The sequence below is a fragment of the Hyperolius riggenbachi genome, chromosome 6, assembly GCF_040937935.1.
Source record: "Hyperolius riggenbachi isolate aHypRig1 chromosome 6, aHypRig1.pri, whole genome shotgun sequence".
Lineage (NCBI taxonomy): Eukaryota > Metazoa > Chordata > Amphibia > Anura > Hyperoliidae > Hyperolius > Hyperolius riggenbachi.
In genome coordinates this window covers 10078644-10104152 of record NC_090651.1, presented here as the reverse complement: position 1 = coordinate 10104152, position 25509 = coordinate 10078644, and the positions used below count along the sequence as shown (strand labels likewise).

Here is a 25509-nt window from a genome sequence, read left to right as displayed (position 1 = left end):
TGCTGTCGCTGGCCAGCAGCCTATCAGAGAGGCCGCCGGACCAGTGCAGTGCAAGGCTTCGGGCGGCCATTTTCCCGTAGCCCTGCAGTGTAATGCAGGCAGGACGTGACGTAGGAAGAGGATCGTGGGAGTTGCGCGCCACAAGGTCGGGACCGGAGGAGATCGTGACAGGAGGTCTTCTGACTAGGTGAGTAAATGGGTTTTTCTTTTCAGATCTGCTGAAGGATTGTGCATATAGGGGTCATATCTGTTAACGATTTGTGCATATGGGGGTCATATCTGCTGAAGGATTGTGCATATGGGGGTCATATCTGCTGAAGGATTGTGCATATGGGGGTCATATCTGCTAACGATTTGTGCATATGGGGGTCATATCTGCTAACGATTTGTGCATATGGGGGTCATATCTGCTGAAGGATTGTGCATATGGGGGTCATATCTGCTAACGATTTGTGCATATGGTGGTCATATCTGCTAACGATTTGTGCATATGGGGGTCATATCTGCTAACGATTTGTGCATATGGGGGTCATATCTGCTAACGATTTGTGCATATGGGGGTCATATCTGCTAACGATTTGTGCATATGGGGGTCATGTCTGCTAACGATTTGTGCATATGGGGGTCATGTCTGCTAACGATTTGTGCATATGGGGGTCATATCTGATAAGGATTTGTGCATATGGGGGTCATATCTGCTAACGATTTGTGCATATGGGGGTCATATCTGCTAACGATTTGTGCATATGGGGGTCATATCTGCTAACGATTTGTGCATATGGGGGTCATATCTGCTAAGGATTTGTGCATATTGGGGTCATATCTGATAAGGATTTGTGCATATGGGGGTCATATCTGCTGAAGGATTGTGCATATGGGGGTCATATCTGCTAACGATTTGTGCATATGGGGGTCATATCTGATAAGGATTTGTGCATATGGGGGTCATATCTGCTGAAGGATTGTGCATATGGGGGTCATATCTGCTAACGATTTGTGCATATGGGGGTCATATCTGCTAACGATTTGTGCATATTGGGGTCATATCTGATAAGGATTTGTGCATATTGGGGTCATATCTGATAAGGATTTGTGCATATGGGGGTCAGATCTGCTAACGATTTGTGCATATGGGGGTCATATCTGCTAACGATTTGTGCATATGGGGGTCATATCTGCTAACGATTTGTGCATATTGGGGTCATATCTGATAAGGATTTGTGCATATGGGGGTCATATCTGCTGAAGGATTGTGCATATGGGGGTCATATCTGCTAACGATTTGTGCATATGGGGGTCATATCTGCTAACGATTTGTTTTATAATGGTTTTGCGGTTCCCAGTTTTTTTCTTTTTTCGGAAACGGGTCCAAGTGGCTCTTTATGTCTTAAAGGTTGCAGACCCCTGCCCTAGGGGAACATTACCCGTGGCAGTTAACTGCCCCAGGACGCTACCTGTAGCGTCCAGTGTCGCCTTGAACGCCAGGGAAAATCGGGGCCCAAACGCCGCGTTCACGTAAACGCCGGTAAAAGCCTGGTACAAACACTCTCATTCACTTGAATGGGAGCGTTTAACGCCAAGTCCCGAACGCTGGCGGTAAACGCTCCGCAGACGCCCATCTGAACCAGCCCGTACAGTTCTGAAAGCAAAAGGGGGTCCAATGTGGTACTAGCGAAGCGTACCTAAATAACGTTACCAGCAATTGTATACAGTACCTCAATCATGTGTTTGGTTCAGTGAAGTCCATAGATAAGAGTTTCAATAAAATAAACAGATATTGATAAGCTTACTATGATGGCTTTTCAGTACAGTAGAATGCCTTTATAGTTAACTGCAAGGGACCTGGCCAAGTAATTTACTGAACTCCGTCTCTCTCTGGCTTAAAGGGGACCCAAATTAAAAATACAAGATTTCAGAAATAAAATCTATTTTCTAAATTATAATAGCAGCTTTTTTCAGCTGCATGATGACAAATATAAAATATTTTACATTTATTGGAGGAACCCCTCCCTTCCATATTGCCGGGACAGAATCCGGCAGACTTGTGGAGTAGGTGGCGTCCGGCAATGGAGGAATTGCTAATGGCTGCCACCTGTATAAACCTAGTTATGCAAAGAGAAGGGTGAAAAGCATACACTGAAATGCTCATAGGCTTGAAGGAGTGTTTATTTATCTTTGTATGTGTCAGAGTGGTGCAACTAAATATTCTGAATTGGAAAAATGTTTGGTTTGGGTCCGCTTTAACTATCTTTCTCCTTCTCTTTACGGTCAGACATTACGCTGGCATCCAAGTTGATGCAGAGTAGTTAAGCGCTGGCAATGGGGGTGGCAGCTCCGCTCACACAGCACTAGGACCCCTCTAGTTTTTGTTGCCATGTATATGCCTACTCTTGTATACTACGCTGTATGTGTTATGCCACAAGTGTATATCTACTGCACATATGATACTGTACCGAAGCATCACCAACATGTATGTCCCAAAAATAATTCCGGGTACAACTCTCGTTGTACTTGGCAAAATATTCTGATATCAGGATTGGTCATGCATTGTATAGTCATCAAGGTGCATGGCCAGGACCTGGGGACTGAGATTACTATAGCCAGATGTTTACTAGATCAGCGTTTACTATAACAAGATTCTACTGTAGTATAGTTTCAGAGATTCTTCTCCTTCAATTACCCAAGCCTGACTGATTCTATTTTTAAATCTCTTAACCTCCCCCCATTGTTAATCTTCTTGACCCCTGGTGCACCCATCTGTTAACCCCTTCCTGATGCCTAACCCTAATCTCTACAATTAAACGCTATTAATAAAGAAATTACATAGGTACTTACCTAGAGTGTATTTTGAGTTTGACACCCCCTAATCTACTCAAAGTGGGACGAAATTGAAAAATTGGGACCAAATTGTGGGCCATTATCTGTCTATTGGCCACCTCCCTCCCTTATAAAGCTCCCTGGTTTCTAATAGCCCCCCTCAATTATACAGTTCCCTAGTTAGTGGCCCTTCTCCCTCCCTTATCCAGTTCCCTGGTGTCTTGTGGCCCCCTCCCTCTCCTATACACTTTCCTGTGTCTAAATGCCTCCTCTCTCCCCTGTCCAGTTCCCTGGTGTCTTGTGCCCCCCCCCCCTCTTACACAGTTCCCTGGTGTCTAGTACTTTCCACCTCCCTCCTCCATATGGCTTCCCTGTTGAATTTGCATTGCATCAAAACTGAAGTCAGTGCATATCAATAGAGTAGTTTCCATTGCATGCATATTTTCATTCGTGATGCGATCCAGGGAAATTATGGCCGGCATGGTGCAGATTCTCACAGCACACATCCGAGTCCCCTAAGCACTCAGAGTTAGCCGTATCCGGAAGACACCCATGGCTGGATGAGCTCACATCCAGATAGTGGAAACGGGCCCTTAACAGATGATCATTTGAATGGGTAGCAATAGGCTCATGAGTAGATAGCTACTCGAATTTGTGATTCTAATGAGACGTAATTGTCTTATGTGGAAGTGCGCGGTCACCATTGGACATAAGCGAGTGTGATACCCATAGACACGGCAGGAATCTTGTTAATTAACCCCCAGTCTCCCATGCACACACCTAAGGCAATTAAACCTCATTAGAATCACAAAGAGTAGTTATCTACTTGTGAGCCCATCACTATTAATGGACACCAAAAGCTGTGCCCAAATGCCATTGTGTATTTCAACCACGTTGTGTGACCCCTTAGGGCAGGGGTCCCCAAACTTTTTCAGGCAAGGGCCGGGTCAACATACTTCAGACTGTTGGGGGGCCGGAGTATACATGAAATGTTGATGAAACACATTACATTGAATCTAGGTATTGATTTCCCAGAATCCTGCCCTGAGGAGAACTCCCAGCAGCAGCCATTCAGCACCCAAAGAACGGGTTTGTGCACCAGAAAGTGAAGCATACCCAGGTGAGCGAATGACTGCTGGAAGCCAGCGAATGACTGCTTGCTGGCTTCTACAGTATGTGGATATAGGTGGGGGGGGGGGGAAGGAGTCAGCACTGCTATTCTATTCTATATATGGGCCACATCTATAAGTTATACCTTTTTCTGCTTGGAGGGCAGTAAAAAAAAAATATATGCCTCAGGGCTGCATTCGGCCCGGGGGCCTTAGTTTGAGGACCACTGCCTTCAGGTACCCTATGAGGTTTAGAGCCTACAACCCCCCTCCAAAAAAAAAGTTGCTGTATGGGCCTTCCTGCCCTCCAATACTGACAAAGGTCTCTAAAAGTCACCTCAGCAGAGCCAGCTGGTATCTAGAAACTTCCTATTTACTAGATTCACAACAGGGTACTTTCACTCGTCAAAAAGATTACAGCAATCTTGCAATCCCAGGGACCTCCTAGGGTTTTATTTTCATGTAATCAAGAACAGACACGGATTTGTATTGCTCAGTTTCTTACATTTACAGAGATTTGAACTTCTCATGCAACTACATGAGGCCTGAACGATTTTGGAGATGTATCACCGCAATCTGTAATGGAGAAAGTGTTCTACAACGATGCTATTGGGCAGCTCTCACCCACCTTCCTGCATGCTATGAGAGACAGTCTCAGTGTAGCATTGTGACCCAGAGGTCCTGCAAGTGAAAGTGGACCATTGCAGCCCATGGGAGTGGCAGTTTTTGCAGCTACCTTATCCACTCAGTCCTGCAGATCGGGTAGCCTTTTTTGTTAAATTTAAGTGAGCCCACCTTGGGCTCTTTAACCCCCATTGGCTGTATTCTTTCAGGATTTGAGTCTAAAAGTCGTAGTTTTTTTTACACCCCTTCAGACCCTAAAACCAGGAAGAAAATAAAAACCCTGCTGCTAGGGAGATCTGCAGCAGCGCACTCTCCTACATGGGATCTGTGGAAATATAGCCATTATAATTGAATTGTGTTTATATTCTTTATACTAAAAGCTTTTCAGTATATTAGGATATTGACAGCAAATCATTGTTATTCAAGGCCTTCTGGAGGAGACACAGAACCGGTCTATAGCAGTATTTCTGGTGCTGATTCCAAAACCCAGGAGAACGGATTTCTTGAGAAATATGGCTAGGAAATAACTTACACAGCAGGCCCACCTACACAGAAAATTAAAGTAGCATGAATCAATGATTGGAAGATGCTAACTGAGAGGAGGAAGCGTTGCAAAGGACTAGAATGAGAGAACAGAGCATAGGTTTCACTTCTGGTGTCCGAGTTTGGATACAGAGCCACTTGTGTGATCTGATGCCAGAAGTCCATGTGCGTCAATAAAGATAACATTGCAGTTTGGTGAAGTTGAATCCTTGAGTTCTTTTACAAGGAAGGATACCAAATTACCTTCAACAGATCCAATGCTGCAGTTTTCCCTCCATCCTCCAGGTGGTGCTGTAACACTATAGTGAGATTGCCAGCTGTTGTCATGACAGACTGAAATCTTACCAGGGAGAAGCTGAGCCTCAGGAGAGGAATTAGAATGGTGACTGACGTCAGGATCCCTCAAGAGGAGTTAAAACTCCTGCTGCGTGCAATACTCTGCAGTAGCCTCATGGTAGCTAGCATGAGCTCTGGTATGCTGCTCATGGCATGTTTTTCCACTCTGAACGTGTGATTACTGCTAAGGTTAAATGTTATGCGGTTGCTTATACTTTAGAGCAAAGAGGAAGCTCTGAGTTCAGGTCCACGTTAAAGGGAACCAGAGACAAAGCACATGTATTTATAGAACTATGTATGGGAACATGACAGTAGACACCCACCCTACTCTGTTTCATTCTGCTCTGCTAAATCTGCTCTAATAAGAATCCCCGACTGAGCATCTGTCTAGCTTTTCCTAGAAGGATTATAGCAGAGTCAGTCTTCTGTGATGTCTTTTCAAGCCCAAGTCTGCCCCCTCGTGGCTCTGCTTTCCTGCCATTTATCCTGGAAGCAGCAAAGCAGAACCACAAGGGGGCAGACTTGGGCTTGAAAAGACATCACAGAAGACTGACTCAGCTATAATCATTCCAGGAAAAGCTAAACTGAATGCTCAGTCGGGATTCTCATCAGGGCTAATAACAGGCTGATTTAGCAGAGATGAATTAAGCCAGGAGCAGAGTAGGCGTTTACTGTCATGTTCCCATGGATATATGGTCAAATACATGAGGGCGCTTAGTCTCTGGTTCACTTTAAAGGACAACGTAGTGAGAGGTATATGGAGGCCGCCATATTGCCATTAACCAATACCAGTTACCTGGCTGTCCAGCTGACCCTTTGCCTCTAATACTTTTAACCACAGACCCCCAATCAAGCATGCAGCATATCAGGTGTTAAAGAGGAGCTGTTAGGTATAAGGTCTCCGAAAACACATACATCAGTAGCTAAATATAGGCTGTACTTACATTACATATGCATTTCACTGTCCACGTTTGTACTACTCAGAATTTGTATATAGTATATGCAGAGATAGATGCTCCTGACAGCTCATGGCAGGCTCCATGTTTTTCTGTCAAATGTGTCGTCATGTCCTGCCTGCTTCCTGATCACAGAAAAGCTCGTACTGAATAACACAGTGTGCAGTGAATATTAATGAGCCATGTGGCTAGGAACAATAGCTGACTCCTGCAGTGTACTCTGCCTGGAGATTTATCAGTGCTACGCGCTGGACTGAGTTACAAGCTGCTGAAACTTGATCCTGTAACTTCTAAGCAGCCGAGGGGAGGGCCCCAGAATGCTTTGCAGTATGGTATACGGCTTGCGTCCTCTTAAAGAGCTTGGGTCTAACAGCTTTGCCGATAAGCACTCAAATGGAAGAGAGATTTTTATCTTCACTATTGCCTTTTTGTCTTCCGTCTAAACTGTTTAACACAGGAGAATAGAGGTTTAAATTAGCTTCTGCAGCCTGACAGTTACCCTTTAATGACATTGCCAGATCTGACAAGATTAGCTGCATGCTTGTTGCAAGTGTGACTCACTCCTGCAGCAAAATAGACCAGCAGGACAGCCAAGGAACTGGTATTGTTATAATGAAATATGGCAGCCTCCACGTTTCTCACATCAGTTGTCCTTTGATTTCCAATTGTACACTTGGGACAGATTCTCTATACTGTACCTAAAATTTTTATCTCAAATAGATAAAGGGCAAAATTATAAAATCGCTATTAGCCACAAGGATCAGTGTTACAGCAGTAACTCATCCACAAGTTATACATGAACCTCTGCCCCCTTTCCACCAGCAAGGACAGTGCATATTTACATGAAACCTTCCAAAGCTGCAGCCCACCCCCTGCCACATTGGAAGGAGTCTGGAACAGGCCAAGGTGATGGGCACAGCTTGGTAGGACTAACCACTGCAGTTTTGCCAATGAAGGGGTGGAGTTCAACCTTAATTTCCAGGCAAGTTATTGCTGCTGACACCTGCAGCATTGAGAACCCATTTCCACTACCAGGATGAAGATTCTATGAGACCACCACATCGAGCTGTGAGTTCTTCTGGAAGTTTACCGCTTATCCCCTTGAAATCTCAGGGCATGGATCTTGCTGCCTGGGAAGGCAGAGCTTTGCTCTGTAGCTCTGTGTCCAGGCCATCTCTCCACCCCTAAGACAGACAGAGGGGCGGGGATTTACTGGAGCAGAGTTAGAGCTACTATGCAAAGCTCTGCATTTTCCAGGAAGCAATTGCAGATTTTTGCGGCAAGAAATACCTCGTTCTGCCACAGGGGTGCAGTGAATCAGCTTGGATCTTAATATAACTGGGCAATACAAATGGTAATTTATACGGCTTCAGTCTTTATGGACACAAGGACCAGCAGGTGCCAGAGTTACTCCACCCACTCAGCTAGTTGAAGCATCACTGAAGCCATAGGGGCCACCCATTACTCTGCATCACAGGTGGGGTGGCCAGAGCCTTAGAACAGCACAGCCTAAACCCACCATAGCAGTTTTGCAGAGGGGTGTACCAGCTTCAGATGTAACAATTTGTGAGCAAGCAGCCAACCCCAGCATCTGCTGATCTTTGCATCTAATGTTTATGTTTAAAGCTTGGCACCCCAACATTAGTAGGCCCCAAGATAGTCACACAATAACCCCCATACTCATAAGAAACATCCCAATGACAGTCTCTGCACACAACATGCAAATGTGGAAACAAATCCATGCGATTCATAGGTAGGGCTGGATTGCTTCCTTCAAAGTGAATTAGAGAAACTTTTACTCATTGCATAATTGTGTTCCTTTCCTATTGTTTATAGAGCATTCCTCAAGCCAAATACTTTGTATTAGTACTCCAATTCCCTATAAACTAAATAATCCACGCCCACAGCTTCTCCAGCGACTTGGCACCCTGAGACACATGTAGCGAGGGCTTATGGGAGCTCAGTCTGGGCAGGAGGAGGTGTTACTAGCCAGAGATTTCAGAGGCAGAGGGGAGGAGGGAGGTGGAGAGGGGAGTGAAGTTTTCACAGGCTGAGGGTACGAGATGCAGAGCAGCTTGCCTGTGTAATGTGACAAGCAGAATATGGCTGCTCTCATTGTTTCACAGGAAGATAAACTGTTGAAGCGGTTTGCAGTGCAAACTAAAACATTATATATAGACAAGTTACTTTAGTGTTCTCCCCAGAATTTTTTCCAGCTGGGTGGCATGAAAATGTAGCCGGGTGGGGCGATATGAGAGACTGCAGGGCTGGCGCTTCTCTGCACAACTGCTTACAGCAGAGGAGGTGAGCTGATGGTTTATCAAAACTAGCCAGGTGGAGCACCCAGCTAAGAGCCTGGGGAGAACACTGTACTTGTTAGTTTTTCATCTCAGAATCCACATTTCAGGGAATTGCCAGGAGACAGAAAGCCAATTAAATAACTTTTATTCGGTTGGACCAACATTTGTTACAGTACAGTAAAGTGCAATGGTGTTCCTTTTTTTATCAGGCAGATGGAGTGGATTCAAGTATTTAATGCCCCAAAATAAACTTTACAGCAGCTTTTGTGGGAATTAAGTGCGGAACCACCATCTATAGAAACGTGTGTCCTCGGAGTTACAGAAACGGAATGCAGGTCAGATCCAGTCGTTTAATCCACCTCTTCAATGGTTGGCCCAGATGAGCCGCCTCCACCACTAGGGGCACTGCCTGCGCCTGGGAACCCACCGGGCATTCCTCCGGGCATGCCGCCAGCACTCTGGTACAGCTTGGTAATGATGGGGTTACACACCTTCTCCAACTCCTTCTGCTGGTGCTCAAACTCGTCCTTCTCTGCGGTCTGAAAGAGGGAGGAGAGGTCAGTGGTTAGACTGCAGTTGTGTATAAATGAACCATACAGTCAGCTGGAGATCTGAAACGGAATCAGATTTCCCTCCCCCCAGAAATAGCATTTTACCAATCACCTCTATAAAGAAAAAAAGCTGCCTGCTATAAATTGCGAATCTGATCTAACAAGAATGGTTTAAGATGGTAGACTAGGAAAGCAAAATGTATTGCCAACTTCAGTACAGAATGTGTTGGTGGCTTTAAAGGACAACCAAGGTGACATTACATGTACAGTGCCAAGCACACATGACTAGGCTGTTTTTCCGCCTCTGAAAGTTAATCAGGTATGCAAGTGACAGTTTGTCTGGGTCAGACTATAGCAGAGACTCACTGATAAGGAATTACTGCCATAACACACTTTCCTGTAAGTAAATTGCTTCTGAGAGCAGAAAAAGTAGTGTCAATTCATAGATTTGAGCTCTAGCATACATCAATGAAGGAGTCATTTAGCTGAGACAACGAATAGTCAAAATGTAACTAGGATTTAAATATAAAACTGGGATATTCACTTTTTGGGAGATTGATAGGTTTCTCAGTTCATTTTTCACCTCAGAGGTTCTTTAAAGTGTAACTGTCAGGCATAAAATCAATTCTTTATTTTTATCTGGTAAATATGGATGCTAACAAGGCAATCCAAAAGTTAAGATCTCCATTTTCTTGTTTATAAAATCTCAGGACCTCATAAGCGTTTTGCTACATCTAGGGGAGGGTGGCCCTGCCCAGCCATTTTGGTCTGTGAATGGGCGCTCGCCATCTTTCCTAACTAAGTGGTTAAACATACCACCACTCAGCCTTTCCAAAGACTGATCTACTCGGTTAGGGGTTGCTTTTTATACTCCAACCCTCCAATTCTTGTTTTACAATCCTCACAGGCTACCAGTTTCAAGACTCATGGTGTCATGTTTTTAATTTAATTTGCACCGTATTCACAGCACCTTATGTTGTAAACAGCAATATATGTCATGGTTCATTACTGTAAATGTAATGTCACTCTGGTACTATGTTAAAACCAATAAAAATTATTGAAACATAAATCATTCCCAGTTTACCTGACTCTTATGTGGTACATTGCCACACAAAGGAAGTTGCAGGGCATGCTGGGTTGTCTTTTGCTTTTTTATTTCCCCGCAGACTTAACTAATGTACAGAAGCAAAAAAGGACAACCCAGCATGCCCTGCAACTTCCTTTATGCGGCAACGTACCAAATAAGAGTCAGGTAAACTGGGGAATGATCATTTATTAACAACGTAATAGAGATCTTAACTTTTAGATTGCCTGATTAGCATCCTTATTACTTGCCTACCAGAAAGAATTGATTTTATGCCCAACAGTTACACTTTAAGAGGACCGGATATAAATCCTGAGGGGGTTGGGTGTATCAACCTGGGGCTTCCTGCAGCCCCTGTAGTAAGTCTTTGATTCTTTCAGGTCTCCACTATGTTGTGCCACTGAGAAGCCATGAACCCCATCTGATCACTCGTCACTGAGTGTATTTCACTCTTGAAAACTGCACATGCACAGAATACCCCACAGTTCACAACAGTGCAATAGGATGGCACATGGACAGGACCACACAGTGGCCTAACTGGGCTTGTCTGGGAATTAGTAAGGCCAGGTGGACACCATGCATCTCAGAGCTAGAAGTACACTAGCCACTACTAACTCTATGGTAGTATAATGTTTGACGTGATGTAACCATAGCCTCTACATGACCATTATACACCTACAACCCAACATTATTCAAACTCAGTTTCAAAGGAGAGATTGTCGCTCAGACATCCAAGGAAGGTTTAGCCATCATGAGCCTTGCGACTCTGGTCTGGTGGAAACTACGAATGGCTTTGGAACCATGATCATCATCGCAACAAGTCTTGTTTAAAAGCACACCTGAATAGAGTAATATGGAGACTGACAGCTTTAACAATGCACATTGCCTGGCTGTCATGCCGATTCTCTGCCTTTAGTACAACATACACCCCGAACAAGCATATCAAGTGCTCTGACTGAAGTGTGACTGACTGCCACATGCTTGTTACAGGTGTGTGATTCAAACACTACTGCAGCCAAAGATCAGCAGGACAGCCAGGAAACTGGCATTTAATATGGCAGCCTCCATCTTATTGTCACTTCAGGGGTGTTGAAACATTCCTACAACATACCTGGTTCTTGTCCAGCCAAGCGATAACCTCATTGCATTTGTCCAGGATCTTCTGTTTGTCCTCATCACTGATCTTGCCCTGAAGTTTCTCATCCTCAACTGTAGCCTTCATGTTAAATGCGTAAGATTCCAGGGAGTTCTTTGAGGAGACCTTATCCCTCTGCTTCTCATCCTCAGCCTTGTATTTCTCAGCTTCCTGTACCATACGCTCAATGTCCTCCTTGCTAAGACGACCTGCGGAACAAACGTGTCTTGGTCAGAACAGATTTAACAGTAGAAGACAAGAGTCAGAAGGAGGAAGGAGGTAAATTTGGCCGCTCAGACATCCAAGGAAGGAATGAACCATCATGAGTCTCTCGACTCTGGTCTGGTGGAAACTACGAATGGCTTTGGAACCATGATCATCATAGCGGGAAGTGAGGTCACAATAGGGTCACCCTTACCTTTATCGTTTGTGATGGTGATCTTGTTCTCTTTGCCGGTGCTCTTGTCCACAGCAGACACGTTCAGAATACCGTTGGCATCAATATCGAACGTCACCTCAATCTGAGGCACACCACGGGGAGCTGGTGGGATTCCAGTCAGCTCAAACTTGCCGAGCAGGTTATTGTCCTTTGTCATGGCTCTCTCACCTTCATACACCTAGAGAGTGAAGTGAAAAGGTCTTAGTGTCACAAGTCCATATCACATCCCCGGATTTATGAGAGAAGAGGATCCCTGGAGTTGTGTGTGGAGAAGTCTAGGAATAGCTACCTGAATCAAGACTCCTGGCTGGTTGTCAGAGTAGGTTGTGAAGGTCTGAGTCTGCTTTGTGGGAATGGTTGTGTTACGCTTAATCAGGGTTGTCATGACGCCACCAGCAGTTTCGATACCCAGAGATAGAGGAGTAACATCGAGCAGCAGAAGGTCCTGGACGTTTTCTGACTTGTCTCCCGACAGGATGGCTGCTTGGACAGCTGGAAGAGTAAAGGCAAAAAATGTAAAGCGTCTAAATCGAAAGCCTTCATTTCACAATCTGCAGAGGTAGGCAAAGAGGGCCGCTCAGACATCCAAGGAAGGAATGAACCATCATGAGTCTCTCGACTCTGGTCTGGTGGAAACTACGAATGGCTTTGGAACCATGATCATCATAGCGGATCTCAGTGCCCTCCCATCATCTAGGTTCTCAACACATGGCACTGAAAGACTCCAAAATCTCCAAAAGAGGTTTTTACTTTAAAAATAAGCCTCTAACATAATTGCCCCTTCTAAAACACCATAAGTCACCCCAAACTCCCTGATGCAAATCACAGGTCTCCCTCAGAAGCAGAGCTTTTGGCTGCAGGTTTGCCTCTAGAAGCGTCCATCAGTGCAGATCGTCGCCTCTCCCAGTCTTTACTGAGAGGGGCGGTAAGAGGCAGCGACCGACACATGGAGGCAGAGCTACAGCCGAAAGCTCTGCCTCCCTGGGCAGAAAAATCCACAGCCAAGAAAGTAGTGGATTTTGCCAAGGAGTTGGTGATTTATGAAGTTTTCAGCCGTGGGGATGTGGAGTTTTAAGAGGGGCAATTATGTAAACAAAAAAAACCTTAAGACTTTAGAGTCTCTTGAAGGGTTGTGCCTTAAAGTGGACCTGAAATCTTGCACTGTAAAGTAGCTAGAGAAATGCACCCTGTACGTATTGCGTTTAGCCTAAAACCTAACACAGTTTGAGGCTTGGAATGATTTTAAAAAATTGCCATTTGACAGAATATTGGGGGAATGAGAGAGTTACTTTCTGGTGCCAGGAGTCACATATTAGGACAGACATTCAAATGAGGAAGTCACTTTTAAGAGGTTGCAGTCAAGGTGTCACATAATACTCCATGGCCTAAGGTAATTCCAAGATAGACTGGATCAGGAAGGGACAGAATATTCAAGACCGTGACCCAAAGAGCAGATATGCCAACCATCTCAATGCTGTAGTGAAGACCTTTACTGAAACTAATGCAGGCACAATACACAGGTAAGGGTGCCATCTGCAGGTACGAGGCTAGTGTGGGGACTGGTTAAATGGGAAGGCATGGAAACATATGGAGACAGCGACGCTCTCAACCAACAAAACAGTTTTTTGTTTTTGAATTAGTGGAATATGCAGACAACCAATTGTGAGCCTCAGAATTCTGACAGACTGAGCAGTTACAATAGCTCAGTGCATCTTCTGTAAAAGTGGACACCTGTTCTACTCTAATGTAGCCTGGCACAAAACCTGCCCCAATCATTAAAGTGGACCCAAACCAAACTCCTTAAAGGACTTCAGTGCAAATAATTAAAAAAAAAAACCACCTTAATCACTTTTAAATGCACGGAGGACGCTGTCCGCACCCTCCGCGCAGTTCCGCTGGGTCCCTGCAGTGTAATAGCCCCCCGTGCCGCTCCCAACCCCACAGACGGGGGTTGGGCTCCCCTTCCTCTCCTAAGATGGCCACGGCTGTGCAGTCTGCATACACGTTAGTGCGTCTGTGCAGCTCTAGGGCCTACCCCCTCGATCCACGCTACTGTGCAGCTGAAAAAAGGCTGCTATTATAATTTAGAAAATAGGATTTTATTTCTGAAATCTTGTGTTTTTAATTTGGGTCCACTTTAAGCTCTTTTATTGGAGTTCTGGTTTAAAGCACCAGTTACCCTTCTGTGTTATGCAGGGAATACATGAGATTTACGGTCAGATTGTTTTCCAACAGGTCCAAGCGAATATCTATGAAAAGATCAGAACGATATGAATCAGATATGCCTGTTGAAAACAATTGATCTGACAGAAAATCTCAGCGTTTTTCCCAGCATTAGAGGCAGGGAACCATCATGACATTTAAAGAGAACCAGAGATGAAGCACCCTCTTGTATTTTACCTTATAAATCAGTGGGAACATGACAGTAAACACCTAATCTGCCCTTTGTTTCATTGTTCTCTGTGTAATCTGACTGTTATCACCCCTGATAAGAATCCCTGACTGAGAAGTCAGGCTGCTCCGTCTAGCTTTGCTACAGAAAGATTATAGCTAAAGGTCCGTACACACGCCGGACTTTAGGCAACGACGGGTCCGTCGTTGCCTCCCGCTGGGTGGGCGTGCCAGCGACAGTCCGGCGTGTGTACGCTCTGTCGTCAGACTGATACGGCTGTTTCTGAGCGATCCGCCCGGCGGATCGCTCAGAAACAGCCGTATCAGTCTGACGACAGAGCGTACACACGCCGGACTGTCGCTGGCACGCCCACCCAGTGGGAGGCAACGACGGACCCGTCGTTGCCTAAAGTCCGGCGTGTGTACGGACCTTAAGTCTGTCTTCTGTGGTGTTATTTCAAGCCCAAGCCTGCCCCCTTGTGGCTTTGCTATAATGACTCAGCAATAATCATTCCCAGCAAAGCCAGAGTTAATTGCTCAGTCTGGGATTCTTGTGACTGCTGATAAGACACTTTTAGCAGTGAGGGTGAAACAGAGAGCATGGTAAGTGTTTTCTCTAATGTTCTTACTGATATACATGGTAAAATACACAAGGGTGCTTCCTCTCTGGTTCCCTTTAACTACTGGCTTGCTTTCATTTTTTGCAGGGCAGGTTAAATTCTCTATGTTGTATGACATCCTGATTTATGACAAGAAGTCTGGACATACCTGCACCATAGGCTACAGCCTCGTCTGGGTTGATGCTCTTGTTGAGTTCCTTGCCGTTAAAGAAATCTTGAAGCAGCTTCTGGATTTTGGGGATACGTGTGGACCCTCCGACCAAGACGATGTCATGGATCTGGGACTTGTCGAGCTTAGCGTCACGGAGGGCCTTCTCTACTGGATCCAGGGTGCCTCTGAAGAGATCGGCGTTCAGTTCTTCAAAGCGGGCTCTGGTGATTGAGGTATAGAAGTCGATTCCTTCATAGAGGGAGTCGATTTCAATGCTTGCCTGCGTGCTGGAAGAAAGCGTACGCTTTGCACGCTCGCAGGCGGTGCGGAGACGGCGAACAGCTCTCTTATTGTCAATGATGTCCTTTTTGTGCTTTCTCTTGAACTCTGCCACAAAGTGGTTCACCATTCTGTTGTCAAAGTCCTCTCCACCCAAATGAGTATCACCAGCTGTAGACTTTACTTCAAAGATGCCATCCTCAATGGTCAAGATGGACACATCGAATGTACCACCACCAAGATCGAAGATCAAGACGTTCCTTTCTGCTCCAACCTGAAGAGAGAAGCCCAGATGAATATTACTGGGAAAGGAGATACTATTGGGAAAGGAGATACTATACTAACAGTCTTCACATCTAATCTAGAGAAATTCAAAACTCAAGTACATCATAAAGAACCCCTCCCCCCCCCCATATATTCTACATGAAGTTACAAGCCTGATGCAATGCATTGCAAGACATGTAGTTTGGATTTAAAGGGAGGAGGAGGGAGAGAGAAATGCACTTACCTGGGGCCTCCTCCAGCCCGTGGCAGAAGGTGCCCTCGAAGCCGCTCCAGAGCCTCCCGGTCTTTTCCGGTGACTCATCCGACCTGGCTTCTCCTTGCACTCCAACGAGCATCTCATGCGGTCACGCTGTCATCAGACGTCCTACAGACTGTACTGTGAGGGCAGTACAGTCTGTAGGACGTCTGACCACATCAGTGCAACCGCGTGACTACACAAGAGCCTGGCCAGGTCGGATGAGTCACCGGAGAAGACCGGGAGCCTCCGGAGTGGCGTCGAGGGCACCTTCTGCCATGGGCTGGAGGAGGACCCAAGTGGATTAGTCCCACCCACCCCTTTACAACTCCGTGGACCCTCGCTTTAAGAACATCTTTGGACCTACACTCACTACTTCTCCCAGGATGCACTGCTGTAGGCACAAAAAAAAAAAGAGTGATACCAGCAGTTCCTGGGGAAGATTATGAAACCCATGCATGGAAGAGAGTCCAGAGAAGCAGCAACCTCACGACACCCCAGGCCCTCCACCCAGTTTTAGCAAACTCGCTTTTGAGCACACAAGTTATTCCCTCCTCCCCCAACACCCCCCCCCCCCCTTTCTGCTCACCAGAGATTTGTTTGTGTTGGTGGGCTCTAATCACTCCCATTTTTTTTAACAAAAAAAAAAAACCTATTTTTTTCTCCTCTGTCAGCCAATGACCAGCTGTCATAGACATAAGCCTAGGACAGCCAATCACTCCTGGTCCTCTCTGTAAGGGAGAGCTGAGTGACAGCTGTCCCCAGTACAGCGCTGCCTTAGATCGCAGTAATGTACAATGTAAATAGATGGCAGGTTCTCTTGCAGAACACGCCCCAGGACTTCACACCAATGTCATTGAGCAGTACGGGGTGGGGGGGAGCTGCTATGTTCATGCCAATGCCGTGTGGAGCGGTTGGTAAGTAGTTAAGGCAGAATTAATCTAGCACAAGCTTTCTGCAACTGGGGAATAGTTGCCAGACACTGAAATAGAGACTTGTGTGGACCTGCCTTATTTGCAGCCATCAGATGACTTTACAGCCAGGAGATCTGATAATGGGCCATATTCTCCAGGTAGGGTGTGGAAGAAAAATGGACTTATGCTAGTGTCGTTTGATTGCAATTTAAGCTACATTAAAAGATTAATCCCTTTATTTCCATGCACAAAACAAAAACAATTAACAGTCTGCAACTTAGTCTACAACAGTGCACTTCTCCCAGATACATTCTGTTAGGCTACCCCCAGGTAATTTAGGCCAAGATCGCTCAGACATCCAAGGAAGGTTTAGCCATCATGAGCCTTGCGACTCTGGTCTGGTGGAAACTACGAATGGCTTTGGAACCATGATCATCATCGCGATCTAGCTTGGCAGCAAGGAAACTCCTTGATAAATACCTTCTTGTCCAATCCATAGGCAATGGCTGCAGCAGTTGGCTCATTGATGATACGCAATACGTTGAGACCAGAGATGGTTCCGGCATCCTTTGTGGCCTGTCGCTGGGAGTCATTGAAGTAGGCGGGGACAGTGATCACTGCGTTGGTGACAGTCTAGAAAAGCAATAAAACCATCAGAATATACATCAGTACTAAAAAAAGGTCATCTGTTATATTACAGCCACGACTATGGCTATAGCAGCACTAAGTAATTAAGGCGCAGTCAAAAGAAGGAGCACAAACTACATAATTCCCCCCCCCTCCCCCCTCCATCATGGCCTGGAGGGGGAATAGTAATTAATGCTGCCAGAACTTACGCAGGAGCAGGGTGAGCCTTTTTATAGTTTTACCCTGTGCTCAAATCTCATAGTAGCTGAATAATATTGTTATTAATTACACTTCTGAGTACCATATAAATCAATGTAATCTATTTGCATAGGACATTATGTGGGCTCATAGGCAACTGTTTTACACAAGCTTTAAATAAGTATACATTCAGAGCAAGGCCTGCTGACAGCACTTTTTGGAACTCTAGAGATGGTAGCACTTACAATGCTGCAGTTATAGAGAGATCACAAATCCCTGCATGCAGCATTTCAGGATCCATTTCATTCAATTGCTGCTGAGCAATATCACGATCGCTCTGGGAAGATTGCAGGACTTCTGCAATTCAGAAATTGTGAATGTTTTGCAAATTCCAAAAAGCACTACCAGTGGGCCTCAGAAGCTACAAGTCTACTTCACTGAGGGTAGAGTCACATGGGGGATCCCAGGATCAGCTCCAAGCAGAACACTACCTGTACTTTATTCTTCAGCAGTCTATAGGATGAAAACAAATGCCACACAAGGGTACTAACCACCTGACCCTCACCTCCCATCCACTGCATAAGAGTTGCAGGTCAGGCACCTGCCATCTATACTTCTCCAGGGAACATGTAACAGCCTGACCACCATGCAGCAGCTTTATAATAAATCTAGGTGTAGCGAATTTACTTGAACAGGATTGGTTTTGTGGTGGTCAGGGAGCAATTCAGAGAAGACGTCTAGTTACCTTGCCAAGATAAGCTTCTGCGATTTCCTTCATCTTGGTCAGAACCATGGATGAGATTTCCTCTGGATAGAAGGACTTTGTTTCTCCTTTGTACTCTACTTGGACTTTTGGTCTTCCTCCATCACTGATGACAGTAAAGGGCCAATGCTTCATGTCAGACTGTACAACGGCGTCTTCAAACCTGCGCCCAATCAGACGCTTGGCATCTGGAAGAAGAGGCAGCCATTTAACAGAGGGCTTGCATTATAGTCACCTGAAGGGAAGGCTTTGATTTGTATAGAACCTTCCTGTTCCTCAGTCTCCATGATGGCTCCTCTGTCTCAGGAGATAAGAGTGCTGCTTAAGGTGGCCGCTCCATATTGTGCATGCGCGAGCACACATCCTCGCACATGCAATGGGAATGTGGGGACTGAGGAACAGGAAGGTTCTGTAGGAAACCCAGAGCATTCTTTTGTTTTAGACTTCTTAGCAGATTAAGGCATTTTCAGCACAAACCAGATACAAAAACCACCAACTTACCAAAGACTGTGTTGGTTGGATTCATGGCTACTTGGTTCTTGGCAGCATCTCCGATTAACCTTTCGGTATCTGTGAAGGCCACGTAGCTGGGCGTTGTTCGGTTGCCCTGGTCATTGGCAATGATTTCCACCTTTCCATGCTGGAAGACTCCCACACAAGAGTAGGTGGTGCCAAGATCAATACCGACTGCTGGTCCCTTAGACATGGTTACTGCAAGGCACAAACATTACCATTATGAGTAAAATCCCAACTCTTAAAAATGTACAGCATTATTTAGATATATAACATATTACACAGCGCTGAACAATATACTGTAGTCAGGGGTTGTATTGGTTTGCGGGTCATGCCACCTCCCACTCAACACTCCCCTTTATTCCTCCTATGAAAAACAAAAAATTGCTTTCCTAAAACAGAAAGAATTTGCGATAATTCAGGTTGGAGTGAGCTCGAGATGTCTCCCAGAGCACCACTGCTGAATATATGCAAATTAACCATTGTACCCTTAGAAGCTAAACACACCTCCAGAACCGCTGGAATGCAATGATGTGTCAGCTTGTTAAATTGTACAGAGCCATAATAATCCAACATGCATACAGACTGTTTCGGATTGTTTGATCCTCATCAGTGCATGGCATGGATTAATTTGGCTCTATGGAGTAGGGCTATGAGAGCATAGTCCGGGTGCCATGTGCTTGGGGAAGCAGGAGACTGCAAGAATCTCACATTTGTGGAAACAGATCAAGTGCCAAGATGCTTATTAAAAGTCAATGATACACCAGTTAGAAGTAAATGCAAAATTATTTAATCTCAGAAATTGTCTATGCCAAGCTGCATAACTTTGCATCAACTCAGAATCATTAGCATACTGTTGCCAATGCCTAAGGACTTGATTGTCTATGAGTTTTCAGTAAGTGCTGGCAGACCAATCATTTCAGTGCAGGAAATGCTGGCAAACCATCTGGCACAGGATGCCCTCTACATACAGCTGACTAATCAATATACCAAGCAGCCTGCTGAGAACAAAGCATTAAGCCCCATCTACACGATACAATTACGATTCTATTTACGATCCGATTAAATCCGACATGCCCGATTAGGATTCGATTCAATGCAATTTGATTTGCCATTGTTTTGCAATAGCAAAACGAATTGAATCCTGATCGGACATGTCGGATTTAATCGGATCGTACAAAGAATCGTATCGTGTAGATGGGGCTTAACCAAGAGCACAGTGTTCCAGCTTCTGTCTGAAAAGGAAACTACAGCCATAATTATAAAGGGCCATACAGTAGTAATAAATAGTAACTAAAGTTAAATTTGCAGATTTTAAATTACGATATCCACATCCCATTACATAGCCAAAGTATCAGTAAAGCTTGCTATTATCTGACGTGAGTGGCCATTTTATACTTGGCAGACATTTTACTATCGTGCAGCCATGTGACTTCTGACCAACATCCCTTCCCCGCCCCCAGGGCAGAAAAGGAAACTACAACTTTCCTCTCATACCTAAAAAAATCTTTAGAAGTTTCATGTGGTGAGTCACAAATTAAGGGGTGCGGAGGTGGTGTACTGGAATGGAGAGTACAGAACACTCCCTCAGAATCCACACCCAAATGCAATGAGCGGCAGCAGCAGGGCTCTCCGGAAAAGCCGGAGATTTAAAGAGAACCAGAGATGAAGCAACCTCATGTATTTTACCTTATAAATCAGTGGGAACATGACAGTAAACACCTAATCTGCTCTTTGTTACATTGTTCTCTGTTTAATTTGCCTGTTATCACCTCTAAGATAAGAATCCAGTCGGTCTGGCTTTGCTACAGAATAATTATAGCTGAGACTGTGTTCTTTGCTGTCTTCAAGTCCAAGCCTGCCCGCTGCTGGCTTTGCTCAGGAATCATTATAGCTGAGTCATTATAGCAAAGCCAGAATCAATGCTCAGTCCGGGATTCTTATCTCAGCTAGATAACAGACACTTTTAGCAGTGAGGATGGAACAGAGAGCATGGTAAATGTTTTCTCTAATGTTCCCACTGATTTCTATGGTAAAATACATAAGGGTGCTTCGTCTCTGGTTCACTTTAAGCTCTACACCCACCACTGTCCAAGGCCACCTAGATTTCCAGTCCCACCTCACACCAGGACTACCTTATGGAGGGGCAGAGATGAGGGAGGAGACTGGGACACCAAGAAGTGATCTCTCACAAGGCCATGCCAGGGAACACAGCCCATAAGCAAGCTTTGACCCCCACTTCTGCTCCCAACGGGAAACCAACCATGGAACACAAGGACAGATCTGGGAACGTGAACAAGATCTATGGAACTACAAGTCACAGCACATGGCCATACATGTGGCCAACCGCTTAATCATTCCTATCGACTCCCAACCAGAGGTCAAACAGGATTATTTTCCCAGCATAAGGCATCACTCGGTTACATATACACAGTGAGACATGAAACAAGAAATTCCCTTAAAACTCACTATCAAAATCACTCAGACCGGAAGCACATACGATTGTGTGATCAGTCAATAGCATAAAAAAACCCTAATCGTCACACTGACAAGTCTGCCTCATAGAATTACTGCAGAGAACATCCTACTGAAATGGGAGGGGGAACCCAGAAGGACCTCCTCCATGAACAGGGTCTACCAAGCAGTCAGCCAGGGGCTACAACGGTATTAAATGGTGAACATGCTGGAGGCAAAAAAAATCCCCTAAAAGTCATGTAAAGGCCGCTATTCTAGAGCAGCAAACAAGATAGCAGTGGGTATCAACCACATTTCTAAAGATGATATTTTAGCGATGAGGCCACCATACTTTCTGTAGCTCCTTCCTCTCCCCCGATGTTACACAATGCTGCAGTATAACAGGCAGTCCATTAACTCACACTGCAGACAGATGCTGCTGCTTATACTGCAGCCATCTGCAACAATCAGCCACCCACCATTACAGCTTATGGGGCGCTACAACAAGAAACCGCCATCCGGTGACCAGCTGGGCTATTTAATTAAAAACCGCATACATCCTCCATGTGTCCTGCAGATTGCATGCACTATCCAGCGATCTGAGACCACATGCAATCCGGCTCATCAAACTGCCAGTCCTGCCCCATAAGCACTGCTCAGCCAATGATTAGTCTACAGCCACAGAACTACAAGTTCCAGCAAACCAAGGGCAGTGATCAGCCCAGCAGCCATCAGAACTGACTGGAGTATGCAGCCAGCATCACTACTGAACAAAGCATGATAGATCTCTCTATTCTCCCTACACCATCAGATCTGATTGTACAAGATTGTCTCAATGACTGAAGCACCTTCAGCCAGCATTACTACTGAACAAAAGATAAGAGCCATTTATACAAGTATCCCTACACCATAAGATCTGATTGTACAATCCCACCTTAACGGACAAATGGTGCAGCCAAACAAGCAGATCCACCATTCCTGTAACAATGGCCTCCCTCAGCTTTGACCCCCCCCCCATTGGGCAATCTTACATCATGGCAGATTGTGCAGCAGGTATTAATGCTGAACAAAGCAAATGAGTCATTCATGTGGGGAGTCTCCCATCATCTGACTGTACAGCTGGCATCACTGCTGAGCAAGCACATCCACCAATCCTAGATGATTCCTCCCCCAGCAGAAGTCACCCACACACCAGCAGACCCAATTGTACAGCCGGCATCACTGCTGAACAAGCACATCCACCAATCCTAGATGATTCCTCCCCCAGCAGAAGTCACCCACACACCAGCAGACCCAATTGTACAGCTAGCATCACTGCTGAACAAGCACATCCACCAATCCGATTCCTCCCACAGCAGAAATACACACTCAGATATCTGAATTACTGTACTGCTAAACAAAGCAAATAAACCACTTACGTAATAAGTCTCCCTACACAATCAGATCAGTACAATTTTGCAGCCAGCATTACTGCTGAACAAGCATAACCACCAACCTATATTGATGGTCTCCCCAGCAGTGATCAGCCCACACACCCATAAGATCCGATTGTAGAACCAGAAATACTGCACTACAGAACAAAGCACGCGAGCCAATGTAATAAAGCCTCCCAGCAGAGATCAGCCCCCACACACACTATCAGATCTGATTGTACAGACTACTGAACAAAGGACATGAGCTAGTCATAGGATAAGTCTCCCTACACCATCAGATCGTACAATCTTGTCTCCTAGTGAAAGTGCAGCCAGCATTACTGCTGAACAAGCATAACCTTCAATCCTATAATTGTCTTCCCAGCAGAGCTCAGCCCCCACACACACTATCAGATCTGATTGTACAGACTACTGAACAAAGGACATGAGCTAGTCATAGGATAAGTCTCCCTACACCATCAGATCAGATTGTACAATCTTGTCTCCTAGTGAAAGTGCAGCCAGCATTACTGCTGAACAAGCATAACCTCCAATCCTATAATTGTCTTCCCAGCAGAGCTCAGCCCCCACACACACTATCAGATCTGATTGTACAGACTACTAAACAAAGGACAGGAGCTATTTATAGGACAAGTCTTCTCCCCACACATCAGATCTGATTGTACAGATATTACTGCTGAACAAAGGGACAGGCGCTATTTATAACACAGGCACCCCCACACACTATCAGATCTGATTGTACAGATATTACTGCTGAACAATGGACAGGCGCTAATTATAACACAGGCACCCACACACACTATCAGATCTGATTGTACAGATATTACTGCTGAACAATGGACAGGCGCTAATTATAACACAGGCACCCACACACACTATCAGATCTGATTGCACAATCACACCCTATAGCCGAGTCCCATGATCCCCCTCACCTGTTTCTGTACGAGCTGCTCGCCGTCTCCGAGCTGCGAGTCCGCTACAATGAGGAGGAGGAATGGAGCCGGCACCTTCTTATACTGCCGGAGAAGCTTCCAGAACAACGTGAAGTCGCTGCACGCCTTTCCCCGCCCACCCGACCAATCAGCGCGGAGCGCCGCGCCTTTCCCCGCCCACCCGACCAATCAGCGTGGCCGCCAGGCAGTCACGTGACGCGGGGCGCCCGGCGCTTCTGGAAGATTCCAGCATCCGCAGAGGGTCGCCACGCCCTCACCAGGGGGAGGAGGGAGGGAGAGGAGGACCCCGGCCGCCATCTCACACACAGCTCCATGCCCAGAGCGCGGGGTTTCCCTGCGGAACAGGCAGGGCGGGCGGGTGACATGAGGTTGTCCGCAGTCACGTGACTCGGCCGTGCTGACGTCAGCAGGTCACTTCTGAATGGGGAGAGGGGGATGGAGATGCTTGCTGAAGGCGTGGCGGCCTGACCTCCTGAATGACAGGGCGCCGAAAGCAGGATTTGCCCTCAAGTAAAATGGCGACCGGCTGGCGCCAGGTGGAGGCTGATTGGCTGCCGAGGTCTTGCGTTACCTCAGCCCGCGAAGTGGCAGCCAATCACAGCAGAGCTCCGCGCACAGGGTCTTAGTTGCTAGGTAGAATAGTGGCTCTGAGGAGGCGGCCGGTCACGTGGTTTCTTGTAATTCAGTTTCCCGGTTTTTTTCTGCAGAACAACACAGGCGCGCAATTTCGTAACACTGCAGCCACAGCAGTTTCCATAGCTACCAACTGTCCTCTTTTCAGGGCTGGAACGCACTAAAGCGATTTTTTGAGCGTTTAGGGCCCATTCACACTTAAAGAGGAACTGCAGTGAAAATAATGTCATAAACAAGTGCTTCATTTTTACAATAATTATGTATAAATGATTTAGTCAGTGTTTGCCCAATGTAAAATCTTTTAAAGGGGAACTGAAGAGAGGTATATGGAGGCTGCCATGTTTATTTCCTTTTAAACAATACCAGTTGCCTGGCATCCCTGTTGATCCTCTTCCTCTAATACTATTAGCCATAGCCCCTGAACAAGCATGCAGCAGATCAGGTGTTTCAGACTTTAAAGAGAACCCGAGGTGGGATTTAATTATGTTAGTGGGGCACAGAGGCTGGTTGTGCACACTATCACCAGCCTCTGTTGCCCCATGGTGTGCCTCCAAGACCCCCCTGTGCGCCGCTATACCCCCCGCAGTGCTGGCGACACGCAGCGTGTCACCAGCACAATGTTTACCTCTCGCCTGTCTGTTAGCGCCGCTCCCCCGCCTCCTCCGTATCGGCGCTACCCCACCACGTCACTTCCCTCCAATCAGCGGGAGGGAAGGGACGCGGGCGGGCAGCGCCGATGCGGAGGAGACGGGGAAGCGGCGCTAACATACAGCGCTTAGGTAAACACTGCGTGTCGCCAGCACTGCGGGGGGTATAGCGGCGCAGGGGGGACATGGAGGCACACCATGGGGCAACAGAGGCTGGTGTTAGTGTGCACAACCAGCCTCTGTGCCCCAATAACATAATTAAATCCCACCTCGGGTTCTCTTTAAAGTCAGATCTGACACGATTAGCTGCATGCTTCTTTCTGGTGTTTTTTCAGACACTACTGCAGCCAAATAGACCAGCAGGGCTGCCAGGCAACTGGTATTGTTTAAAAGGAAATAAACATGGCAGCCTCCATATACCTCTCTCTTCAGTTTCCCTTTAAATCCCCGATTTACATTCTGACATATATTACATGGTGAAATTTTTACTGTTGGCAGGTGATGTAGCTGCATGCAGCA

General features: G+C 46.0%; 1 protein-coding gene and 4 non-coding genes across 5 annotated transcripts; all 5 read right to left on the bottom strand.

Moving 5' to 3' along the window:
- Positions 1 to 8813: 8813 nt before the first annotated feature.
- HSPA8 (heat shock protein family A (Hsp70) member 8) lies at positions 8814 to 23797 on the bottom strand. Its single transcript, XM_068238831.1, has 9 exons — positions 23690 to 23797; positions 18859 to 19068; positions 18340 to 18545; positions 17250 to 17402; positions 15054 to 15609; positions 12184 to 12386; positions 11874 to 12072; positions 11432 to 11664; positions 8814 to 9224 (listed from the first exon to the last, which is right to left on the bottom strand). Exons 2-9 carry the CDS (start codon positions 19061 to 19063, stop codon positions 9036 to 9038), a joined length of 1944 nt encoding a protein of 647 aa, XP_068094932.1. The 5' UTR covers positions 19064 to 19068; positions 23690 to 23797; the 3' UTR covers positions 8814 to 9035.
- Positions 11040 to 11137, bottom strand: LOC137523232 (small nucleolar RNA SNORD14). The gene has a single exon (XR_011022574.1). It is a non-coding gene; the product is annotated as a small nucleolar RNA SNORD14 (small nucleolar RNA).
- LOC137523234 (small nucleolar RNA SNORD14) lies at positions 11745 to 11843 on the bottom strand. Its single transcript, XR_011022576.1, has one exon. It is a non-coding gene; the product is annotated as a small nucleolar RNA SNORD14 (small nucleolar RNA).
- On the bottom strand, positions 12468 to 12566 carry LOC137523233 (small nucleolar RNA SNORD14). Its single transcript, XR_011022575.1, has one exon. It is a non-coding gene; the product is annotated as a small nucleolar RNA SNORD14 (small nucleolar RNA).
- Positions 17116 to 17213, bottom strand: LOC137523231 (small nucleolar RNA SNORD14). Its single transcript, XR_011022573.1, has one exon. It is a non-coding gene; the product is annotated as a small nucleolar RNA SNORD14 (small nucleolar RNA).
- Positions 23798 to 25509: the final 1712 nt, after the last annotated feature.

Excerpts from the sequence above, each read along its gene's own strand:
- HSPA8 (XM_068238831.1), bottom strand. The coding sequence starts at position 19,063 with ATGTCTAAGGGACCAGCAGTCGGTATTGATCTTGGCACCACCTACTCT. Across the intron at positions 18,546-18,858 it reads TCCAACCAACACAGTCTTTG|ATGCCAAGCGTCTGATTGGG; the intron begins GTAAGTTGGTGG and ends CTCTTCTTCCAG. Across the intron at positions 17,403-18,339 it reads CAGAAGCTTATCTTGGCAAG|ACTGTCACCAACGCAGTGAT; the intron begins GTAACTAGACGT and ends TTGCTTTTCTAG.